Source organism: Triturus cristatus, chromosome 9, assembly GCF_964204655.1.
Source record: "Triturus cristatus chromosome 9, aTriCri1.1, whole genome shotgun sequence".
In the NCBI taxonomy this organism is placed as follows: domain Eukaryota; kingdom Metazoa; phylum Chordata; class Amphibia; order Caudata; family Salamandridae; genus Triturus; species Triturus cristatus.
The window spans coordinates 858,734,494-858,746,819 of record NC_140592.1 but is presented as its reverse complement, the minus strand read 5'-3'; the positions used below and the strand labels follow the sequence as shown (position 1 = coordinate 858,746,819).

At 41.4% G+C, this 12,326-nt stretch overlaps 1 protein-coding gene across 2 annotated transcripts in view; it reads left to right on the top strand.

Annotated features, from left to right (window-relative positions):
* Positions 1–12,326, top strand: part of TECPR2 (tectonin beta-propeller repeat containing 2) — a 616,143-nt gene that overhangs the window by 148,416 nt on the left and 455,401 nt on the right. For both annotated transcript variants that reach the window (XM_085626337.1, XM_085626336.1), the window contains exon 5: positions 9,468–9,599. In XM_085626337.1, the coding sequence (XP_085482463.1) occupies positions 9,468–9,599 (132 nt within the window). The remainder of the gene's footprint in view (positions 1–9,467; positions 9,600–12,326) is intronic.

Sequence of the window (12,326 nt, the reverse complement as noted above, 5' to 3'; positions counted from 1 at the left end):
AACTGCCAAAGGGCTGACAGGTCTAACAGGTACTCATAAAATTTCTAATACTATAATTTCACATATAATTTTGGTATGTCTCTTTTGCATGTTATATGTTAAAACAACATACAGGATTTAAAGCACACCTGAAATGAACTTTTACGAAGTACACATCATAACATAACTTCATATAACATCTACTTTTCTTGTCTGTCAGTGCTCACGTTACACATTCTAGTGTGATCGGTTTTCCTAACACATTAAGCAGCTTTATTTTTACATTGAAATTTCCTGTGTTATCGTTTATTTGTCGCGTTTATCCATGCATAAGAACATGTCACTAAAATGTCAAATTTCACATCAGTTTATTGACTGTTAAGTGTTATCAGAAATCTACTTCTAACATTTTTCATGCTTTTACGATGCAATATCTAAATCAGAACTTCATTTGTGTGTTTCTTGAAACATAGAAACCATATGCACACTTTGTCTTTATCATGTAAAATAGTGTCACAATCCCTTTTCCTTGTAAAATTATCGTAAATAGATGAATGATAACATCTCTGCTTCATCAACACCAAGGGTTTGAGTGGTTTGTGTCATGGGTGATGTTGTAAAACACCCTAGCATACATTATAAGGATATTGTAATTCTATGCTTCCCTGTCCTTATAAAGGAACACGGCCTTCAGCCTCATTTTTCTATACCTCCAGGGAACACCTTGGTGACTTGCTGTACACCTATATGGTGGTGGTGGTGGTGGTGGGGGTACTTTATCAAAAATATCTCGGCTAATGGGAAAAGTGAGTTTAGAGATCTCAGGTTGTCCCCTACCAGGTATTTAGTGTTTATCCTGTCTTGCACATTTGAGGTCGCTTCACAGTACATTCTCTACTTGTAGTTTTCATTTTTGATTTTTCCATTATAATTGCTTGCCAAAAACGAATGGATAGCTATGGAAATGTGAGCTCCAGATTAGGGTACAGGCCCATATTATATAGCAGCAGATACTTTAAGAGAATAAGGAGGTTCAGAATATATTTTTGTGTTTATTTGAACACGTAGCCCCGAATGCGCTTTTATTGTGCTAGTTAATGTAGAAATGGGGAGATTTTGTTTGATTTTAAACAAATGAACACCTGGGGTATGGCAACAGTCTACCCTTTTTAGGAGCTGAGAGTTTAGGATTTTAAACCTTAATTGCCGGTAGCTTTAGCTGTGTGTCAGGGCGCATGTCATCAACACACACTGATACATGGATGGGGCTTTAAGCGAGCACCCTTCAACCATTGGTATGTTTGGATCAGCCCCCTTCAAGTCATTGCTGAAGAAGTGTCTTCCAAATTTTGTATCAGCTTACTGGAATATTACATAGTTTTATATTTTGCAGTAGTGATTGGAAAAGGAGTTGATCTCCAGCACTGAGTATGCAATGCAAAATTAAACTGTGTGTGAACCATGTGGTATTTCCTCAAAATATTGCAAATAAAGAGCTGAATTTACAGTAGAAGTTTCACTGTCCATGTGTTGCGCTCTGGCCACACAGACTTTTGAAATATGTAACTTATGAGGATAAGTGACGATTGAAAGTAAGGAAATGGTACGGCCTGTGACCCAACCCGAGGGCATCATCGGTATGCAAATGAACCCTGGCATGAGTGCTTGCCAAACAGTGTGCATTGTGGACTGCTTGTAGAAATGAAGGTCAGGTGCTGCTGCCCATGGGAAAACTGAGCATAGGGCATAGGCCTACCAGGTGTTTGGTAGTATTTTAAATACAGACCCACTGACAGCACTTTTATAAGACACATAATATGGGTGCTACATTGGTTCTTATGTTACTGCCATCTATTCTATACTGCTTAAGGTGTGTTATGTGCAAAAAGAAAATTGATGGTCAGAATGCAGAACAATGTCATACATTCACCCCCGTACAGAGATCTGGGCCTAAATCCATCGTTTTGTTGCTCACCATGTCATTCCAGTTTGCCCCCAGCCATATGCAAATCAGTCTTGACCCTGCGCCCAATGGGAACAGTCCGGCCCGAACTGCCAAACCAGGTCCTCCCTGGACTGGAAACAAGCATCCTAGGACCGGTTTCGGGCTTTCAGCCCTCATCAGCCAGGATAGCTTGACTCCAGTGGCATGGAGAGAACGGGACCCACGTCTGGGCATACCCGGCCCACTCGGGGTGACAAATGCAAAAATAACAATTGATGGACAGAATGCAGAACAATGTCATACATTCACCCCAGTACAGAGACCTGGGCCTAAATCTACTGTTTTTTTGCTGAACATGCCATTCCAGTTTGCACCCAGCCATATGTGTGTCTTTTGCTTTCTCGCCCTAAGTGCGCCAGGTGTGCCCAGACGTGAGTCCTGGGCTCACTGGAATCAAGCTATTCTGGCTGAAGAGGGGTGAAACCCCGAAACCGGTCCTAGGATGCTTGTTTCCGGTCCAGGGAGGACCTGGCTTCGCAGTTCGGGCTGGACTGTTCCCATGAGGTACAGGGTCGAGACTGATTTGCATATGGCCAGGTCTGAACTGGGCTGCATGGTGAGCAAAAGAATGATGGATTTAACCCAGATCTCTTGACTGGGGGTGAATGTTTTGATTTGTTCTGCATTCCGTTTATCAATTGTGTGTCTTTTGCTTTCTCGCTCTAAGATGTGTTATGTGCACAGCCATGATACATTCCAGATTCACATTCCAGCACCACAGCTTCTTACAATTGTTATTTCTTTATAGCCTGTGCTTAATTTGACCCAGTGGTTTCCGGTACTGAGCACCAGCACTTATGACAGTCTCGTGGTACTGTTTGTGCAATTCAAATATGTGCAGAACAACAGTTGTTTATTAATTTAATCTGCATTAAAAACAAGTAATACTTGCCACCCAAGCCATTCACATAGCTTTGGGAGTCTCGAACAGGCTGAAGTGTGATGGTTAGTAGTTGTGTTGGTACTGTCATTGGAAGCGCTAGCAGTGGCAATGGGTGGTGCAAGCTGTGTGGCCTCCAGATGAGGGCCCTGGGACATATTTGTTTTTTTTCAAATTAAGCAGTGTATATAGCTATGAGATGTGAATCCGCTCCATGACTGCCAATGACTTAAACTGTTAAAAAAAATTGTACATTCCACACATGACGTAAAAGAATAAAGGGAAAGACCGCATAGAACATCCTCTTCCTGATCATGTTTCGCCCACTAAACTGTTGCCCTGATAGTAATACCCTGCAATTTTTATTGCGTCCATCCCTTATACTGTATCCACACTCCGTACAGCGGATAACACTTTACACACACTATCCTGTGTGACAGACGCTAAAGCTTTTTCTCATTTATAATAATGTGCAGAGACAGGTTCACATAGTTCATCTGTGTGCATGCATGCTTCTACTGTAAAGGGCACAGGAGTGCATACATACAATGTGCAAGTGAAATGAGGCACAGCAGAGACCCTGACCTCAGGTTGTGTCAGGCCACTGGGTGCAGCTTCCTTAGCATCCGTGCCCGAGGCGATCCTTGATGCTACCTGTCACTCTGGCGGGTGTTCGTGCCACATCCCTTTCCATCCCATAGGAGAACTGCCTGATCTTTTATTAAATGCTTTTATCACTGCTTTGCGCGCGGAATTGAGAAAAAATAACCTACTTTCTTTGCAAGCTTGGTTTTTTGGTGAGGTGCTGCCTTTAACATTGCAGGGTATGTGGGATAAGAACACATGTTGTTTTTCCAAGTGAGGTGGGGGAGGCTACTGAGTACTTCGGGCACCTTGTAGCCGATTAGGGTACCATAGCCTTTTGCTGACTTAAGCGGGACATGCAGTAAAGACTCACCCATTCATCCAACCACTGATTTATTAGCGCAGTTACAGGTTCACCCTTTCACACAACCACGCACAGACTCGCCAATCAAGAATCACGTTTAATTAGAAAACAGGGAGACTTGTTGGCATTACAGTGCTTGTTTCCAAGATGGTGGTGTGTACTCAAGAGCTAGACCAATGGTTACCAAGCCAAACTGTTAACAGTGTCTAAACTGTAATGTTGTTCTGTTCAGCCAGCGTTTACATTGCCTTTCTGTGTGGAAGTTTGCAGTGAATCAATCCCACAATTGACAATTTAGTCAAGACTGTCACCATAATCCCCATCTGCCGGTGTCTGGTTTACCTTGATCCTTACCATAAAGACCTGATCCTGGATCAGACTAACCTATACAGTCTGTGTGCCATGATGATCTACAGTAAAATAACCCTTTCGAGACTCTTCCCTACTTCAGTTTCCTTCTTGCATCATCTCATACCTCTTTTTACTATTTCGATCCCCCACAACAAGCCTTTCTAAACCCTCCCTCTGACTCTTCCCCCTCCACCTCCCTTTTACTCACCCCAAACCTACTCCTACTGCTATGAGCTCCATAACAAAAAAACTAAACTAAACATTTTTTAAATCCTTCCCTTCTATCCTTCCCCAATCTTTTTCAATCCAGGTAACGGACTCACATATCCACCACTTTCATACTTTCACTATACTGATTCACCACCAATACTTTCTGGGTTCCGAAGTAGCGTGCTTCTCGCCGAAAAAGCACTTCCACACCCATCAAGGGTAGCAAGCGCTATATAAATGTAATTACAATTACATATCGAGCCATGCACGCTCAGAAAGTTCTTCCTCTAGGCATCTGCTCCGGATGGTATGAGGGCTCTTCTTTGATGCTAAAATTGATCCCTACCAGGGTGAGACAGCAGAGCAGCAAAGGTTTGCCTGGGCGTGAGACTTGATTGAACTGCTCCCGTATAGGAGGGATAATCTAAATCTCTGGCTGATCTGAGGTTCAGCAAATAACTCATCTACTTGCCCCTCAAAAAGAAACCATATAGGGATATTAAAACAAATCTATATTTCATTTTTTCAAACCCAGATTTGCAACATGTAAACTTGATGTTTGTAGTCTTTAATAGTTTTTAAACTATAGTTGTGTTTAACCTCTTCTGTGCTCAGGAAATCCCTCTGCTGCAGACAGCAGAGGGATTTCCCATTATTTATTTATGTATTTATTTTGCCTTGGGAGGTGGGGAAGAACCTCCCCAGGCATATTTTGGAATTTTATTGCAATGCGCGTGATCGTCATTGCAACAAAATCGAAACTGACACTTAGTGTCAGTTTCTTAGTTTTGGTGCTTGTAGGGCTATCTCAGCCCCCCAGCACCGAAAAGATGGGAGAGGTATCGTTGGAAAGGGGGGGGCATCTCCCCTTTCCAATGGTACCCTTCCCTAGTGGATCCCTGCTTGGAAATCACCCCAGGAGGGCGATCCCCAAGCCGGAATCCACACACTAGCGCCAGGGAATGGGGAGTAGCCCCTTGGGCAAGGGACTTTGCTCCCCCATATTTGTTTGGCCGCAACAGACTTTCTGTCCCCCTGGGGGGGGCGGAAAGCCCACTAGAAACCAGGGATTATTATTTTTTGTTGACGTTGGGGTGGGGGCTGCCCAAAAAGGGCATGTCAGTGCCCCCCCCCCCAAAGAAATGCCAGTCTTTCTGCCCCCGGGGCAGTAGCCCCCAATCTGCCCCCCCCCCCGTGGGGCGGAAAGCCCACTAGAAACCGAGGATTCTTTTTTTTTATTGACGGGGTGGGGGCTGCCAAAAATGCCCCCCACCCCGAGAAATGTCAGTCTTTCTACCTCCCCTGGGGGGCAGATGAGGGCATTAGCATGAGTCCAGAGAGGTATGGCTTGCGTGGGTCCCCCAACGTTTTCCTACCCAGAATCCCCTGCAAACTTCACATTTTGATGAAAGGCCTACCCACACAAGTGAGGTACCATTTTTCTCAGAAGACTTTGGGGAACGCTGGGTGGGTGGAATTCTGTGGATCTACACAGATTCCAAAACTTTCCACCACAGAAATGTGAGGAAAATGTGTTTTCTATTTTTTTTTTACAATGTTTTAGGTTTGCAAGGGATTCTGGGTAACAGAACCTGATGAGAGCCAGTCCAGTTACCCCATCATGGATTCCCCTTGGTGTCTAGTTTTCAAAAAGTTATAGGTTTGCTAGGTTTCCCTTGGTGCCGGCAGAGCTAGGGTTCAAAAACTACAGCTAGGCACTTTGCAAAAAAGGGTCATTTCTCATTGTGAAAATGTGGTGTGTCCATGTTGCGTTTTGAGCCGTTTCCTGTCATGGGCACTAGGCCTACCCACACAAGTGAGGTACCATTTTTATTGGGAGACTTAGCGTAACACAGAATTGTAGAGCAACTGTTATTACCTATTGACTTTTGATGCATTTCTGCCTTCCAAATAAAAGACAATGTGTAAAAAAGAAGTCATTTTGAAAAATTACCTATAATTCTCATGCTAGTATGGGTACTCCCAATTTCGGAAATGTGGAAATATCTAATGTTTCTAAACTCTATATTTTGTTCCCATTTCAGAAATAAATAGGTGTCTTTCATACCGATTTTTCCATGTATGCATTTTCCCAGAATAATTGCTATATACCCGGTACGTAATAAAAAACCATTGCAAGACGTTGCTCAGTTATTGGCTCTGGGTTCGTCTGGTTCTTGGTGAACCTACAAGTCCTATATATCCCCACAACCAAAAAGGTCCAGCGGATGTAACGGTATAATGCTTTCAAACAGCTGTCATAATTAGAAGATGTTACAGGTTAAAACGTTGGTACAAATGGCTGTTTTTTTCAACTAATTTTAAATTTTTCCTATATTCAACAGTTAGTTTCTATAAAGAAACCTTGAAGGATCTACACAAATGACCCCTTGCTGAATTTATAATTTTGTCTACTTTTCTAAAATGTATAGCTTTCCAGGATCCATTATTGCTTTCATACCCCAAATAGCCAAAAAAAGGCTTAGCACAGGGGGTAAAAGGCCTAGCAGCGAAGGGTTTAATAATTTTTAATGCTGAAAAAAGGTCTCGGCTTGTTGATATGCTTGCTGCTGACATGGCATGAGCTGTCTATTAATGTTTTTATCGTGTTTGGATGTAATGAATGTGCTGTTCTATTAAAAGGACACACCCAAACCCTGCACACCCACTCTGGGAGGCAAAATTACCACTACACCTTTAAAGAATACACGTTTGCACAGCACTCCCACTCTGGAGGCAAAAAAAAAAGACAAATTCTGGAGCATTTAAAATGACACACAAGTTTATTAATGCAATGTTTAAAAAGGTAGGCCAAATATATCAGTAAATGCAGATTCTCAGGTATCAAATGACTCAAATGAACAAGTAAAATGAACAATTGAAATAAAATGCAGTATTTACAAATAGCAAAGAGTAGAAAATATATATATATAATGGTTAGGAACACCTCACCGATTTAAGTTGCATCATCCGTGCCCGCTCAAGCTTTGGGAAGCCCGTCAGAAAAGCCCAGGTTGGAGTTTCAATCAGGACTCAAGTTCCGTCACCTCCACAGTAATACGTCTGTTCTGTGGTGAACTTCCACTTGGGCCCCGTTTGCTCCAAGCTTAAATATTATTATTATTCAACGTGAGGCGAAGCTTCTAGAAAACTTCGCCCCCTTCTCATGAGAAAGAACCGAGCTGGCGGTACCAGTCTGCGAAAAACAAGTGAAGACAAAAACCTGTCTCAGCTACGTGCGAGCAGCAAGGCAAAGCCAGAAAACAAGATGACACAAGGCCATGTCAAAGCCAATTGTAAGAACTCATAATTAAACAAGGCAAAGTCAGAAAACAAGATGACATGAGGGCATGTCAAAGCCAATAGTCAAAGTCAGAAAACAAGATGACATGAGGCCATGTCAAAGCCAATAGTAAGCACTCCTCAATGTACAACACCGAGCACATGTGTGCACCACCGCTCACAACACCGCACTTCGAAATCAAAGAGTACATTCCACACCTCTCTCTCCCTCTCACACGTTCAAATGCACATCCCACACACTCTGCTCTTGGCAAGACTATTCTACCCCGTGACAGCTCCCACTGAAAGACAGCAAGATTACAAGAAAGAAGAGAAACAGGCATGTGGAGAACCGTCTCATATATCCAGGCTAGGGTAAAATAACACACTAAAGTCAATTAAAATGGTGATCGGTGAAGGTCATCATAGGGTGCCAAACCACAAGAGTGGCTCTTTCATTACATTGGGCCATCTTAGCATTTCATCCTTCAACGGCTTATACAATGAGAAAAATTAAATTGAGATATTGTGGCAGCTTTTATTTATAGCACATAAAATCGTAAAAATGTGTGCGATGAAGCGCTGAAAGAATTATTAGTAACGCGTAATATGCAAAAATTCATATATTTTTGGAATTTCTTCACTGATTGAGTATGAACTCTGATTAGGAAAACCTCAAACGCAAGTTATGAAGATTACCAGTAACTAATCGGGCAATTTCAAGTGCATCAGCAACGCAAGTGACTGCCATTTGGTTAACTAACCATATATTGTCAATTACATGGTTCAGGTTTCACTCAGTTGTGAAAGAATGAGGGACCTCCATTTATAGAAATATGAAAATGTAAGCTGTGATTAAAAGAAGAGGAATGTGCTCATGAGGTCTGCAATTTCATCAAATTCTCAGTCCCCCTTAGCCCTAGTAGTAATGACCAATATTAACTTCCTAACTGAAGGGGAATGGGAGCACATTGCTTCACCTCCCAGCACAATTCACCTCTTTGCATTATGATAAATGCAGATCACTTTACATGCTTACTTGAATTTGTGCTGGAGTGTTTCACCAAGGTTGGTGCAGGTTAGTGCTGTAAATCTCCAGACATGTGTTTCTGGTTATTATCCATCATCAGTAGAGATAAAAATGAATTTTATCTGGGGTTGCTGAGAAAGCTGCCACAGTAGTCTCAGGTCTCAGTACCTCTTTCTGGCGCACAAGTGCATCTCCAGAAGCTAGTCAGCTCAATGACTCAAGGGAGCAATCAGATTCACTTTGGAGATGCACCTGTGTGTCTGAGAGTGGTACTGTGACCTGAGAGGAACTTGGCAGCATTTCCAGCAACCCCAGATTATTTTCTTTGCTCTCTAATACTGCTGCTCTCTACTGATGAAGGGCTCAACCCAGAAGCACGTGTCTAGAGATATACAGCAATGTCTGCACCAACTTTGGTGAAAAACTCTAGCTAATTTTTTCAGAAAGCATGAACTGTGTACCGCATTTACCAGGATGCAAAGGGGTGAACTGTGCTGGGATGTGAGGCAGTGTGCTCCCAACACCCATTCAATATTAACTTCCTGCTTTGAACGAAACCATTTTATTTATTCTGTATCAAAGGCAAAGCATATGAGCTTGTATTTTAATTTGTAAAAGTTTAAAGCTATTAATTTAATGCTCACCTGCTGAACAGTGCCAAGGCTTTTAATGAAATTATCTCACTTATATAAGACCTGCAAAAAACATGGAATGTAGCAAAATTATGAGAATACAAAACGTACGGGCAAAATGTAACTTATTCCTTGCTTTTCTGTCACAGCTGCGAAGATTTGATGTAGTTGGTATTCACAGGAGTAGCATCACTGCATTGGCATGGAGTCCAAATGGAATGAAGTTGTATTCTGGAGACGAGAAAGGCAAGATTGTTTATTCGGCCCTCGATCTAGACCATGTAAGTCCCCTTACATATTGTTTCTCTGCTACATCAAAATGGTTTGTGTTCACTTTAGCAGAAATAGGTGTTACTGTTCAATCTGTAGAACTGTTTCTGCTTCAGTTTAATATCAATGGATGATCAATACAGATGGTTCTTTTCCTGGTGTGTGGGGGATAGTCCAGTTACTGAACTATTACTGTTCATTACATTAAGTCGAAAACTTCTTTGTCAGTCTGTACGCACATTTAATTGTGCCCTTCACTTGAGACCAGGATCATTGCCGTAAATTGTTTAACTTTTTCTTGCTACAGTTCTTTTTTTGTTTCACTTTTTTGACGATCAATCTCCCACCTTCTCCATGCATATGCCCCATCTCTTTTGACTGAAGTTTTCTCGCTCTTTTCCGATAAGAAGTTTAAGATCTAACTCGGCCCTTCTTGTGAGAGGATTCCAGTTTTCATGCGTCACTTTGTACGGCAGAGCCTTTTCTGTTGCTGTTTCCACACTTTGGAACTCACTGTGTTTTCTCTTTGCTCTCAGTCTTCTCAACTGAAATGTAGGAAATCACTGACGGTATGACTTTATGCTTAATCCTAGTCATTGCTAAGTTTCATGATTCAATACATTGACTGTGTAACCCATTTTAGCCCTCAGCGGCAAGGTACCTTGGGGTGTTCATTAGCACTATATAAATATTAAAAATAATAATTAATAATATTAATGTAGGGGGAAGGTTTTGAATGCCCAGTGAGCACACACATAAGCTTTTATGTTTAGGGGTATTCACTAACTCCTCTCCAATTCATTCCCCCTTTGGAAAAGTTTGGCAATTAGCTCCTGACAAGGGCAGGAGGAAAACTGTTTTCCAGGATAGGGGAAAGAGCGCTTTACAGCAAGAGAACTTACAATTGCTTAACAGATTTTCGTATGAGCCAACATACAGTTGTATATTTGCTCGTGGAAAAATGTAAATCAGAAATGTTTGCTATGAGTACTGGTTCCAGGTCTACTTCTGTAAACTCTTCTGAATCCCTGCAAGTTGTAAATCTGCACTAGTACAAGGTCCTATATATGTAGTGCACTCTTATTACTTTTTAAATAATTGAGTCCCTAATTTGTTTTCATGCTTGGGTTATTAGTCCTCTTTTTAAATATTGAGATGTATCAAACACGGTTTAGTAAATAAAGCTTCAGCAAACCATTTTCTTAAAGTAGCAAGTTTTTTGCATACATTTTATTTTGAAAGCATATAGTCACCAATCTTGCCTTCATGCTTCTGCATGTATTTGCATATAATCAGGGAGCATTCTGGTAACCTCATAGGTAGCCTCCAATCGTTACACTTTGTAAACATATGTACCCGATCCACTGCCAGTAATGTAAGCTGAGAGCACAGCTCACTGCATTTTCCTAAAGTGCTCTTCCTAAAATCAAAGGCATTGGCGTTTAAGAATCATACATACTAGTTTAAACATCATATACAAAGGGATGCAAAACTTGCCTTAGTGGCAGGCAACCCTGATCCTCTAATCCAGACATTGGCACTGTAAACTGACAGCCAACGTATCTGTATTGCAGAGGATGGGCCTACTTGTCCAGTGAACAAATAACATAACGACTTGTTGTTCTGCATCCCAAACAACACATCCTGGGCATTGGCAGGTAGGAATTCAACAGCCCTGGGCTTAATTTCTTGTTCTCTAACGCTATCCTGGAGCTAGCGTGCCTGTCATGGGAAAAAGAAAAACAAACACACCCACACTCTCACTCTCTCCCATGTGTGGACTCCTGCCTTGTAGGGACTAACCTTTTCTAATGTGTTAAAAATCTACCAATAACAGAAACCTGTTTAGAAAAAAATTATTTTTATAGGATCCTACTTCAAATCTGCAAATATATTGTTATTTAATCGTGCGCATTGAACCATCGTTTTGGGGACTTGAACATGCATTTCCATCCTTGTGGGGACTTACTCCATAATTCTCATTTGTGATTGAATACATTCACAACAAATGCCTAAATGTTATTTTTCAGAGCTTTACCTCTATTACATGATAGTTTAGACATGTATGAATAGCTCTTTGTGTCCTAGGAGCAGCCAGCAAATGGATTTTGATGATAATGCATTTCTCAGTAGAAACCTATAGTATATAAAGTCCATTGAAAGGGAGTCACAGATATCTAGTCTATTGCTGAGTTCTCAATAAACATTCAGGGATAAGGAAACAACTAATAGTTAAATTAATATAGACGCCAAAGAGCATACAATGTCGTCAGATGGGAAAGCCAAACTGAGATTACCTCGTTTATTTGGCATCAACTTCATCATCGTCTTGGTGTGGCTGTACAATAATAGTCCCCAAAGATATGGCATGTGATTATTGTAATATTCTAGAGCTGACAGAGGGGAGTGTGTTGTGATAGTAATATTCAAGCCCCCACAGAGAGAGTGCGTGATGATATTGATGCCCATGTTTCACAGATAATGTGTTTAATTATAGTGACTCTCAAGTCCCCATACACAGAGTGTGATTATATTTATGTTTAAGACCCTGCAGAGATAGTGTGCGATTATAATAATATTAAATTCTCTGTAGAGAGTGTGTGATGATAGTTATGTTGAAGTCACCTGAGATAGTGTGTCATTAGAGTGATGGCCAGGTTGCCACATAGATAGCATGTCATTATAGTCCTGCTCCAATCCTCCAAAAGATAGTATTTGATTATTATAGTCATGCCCAG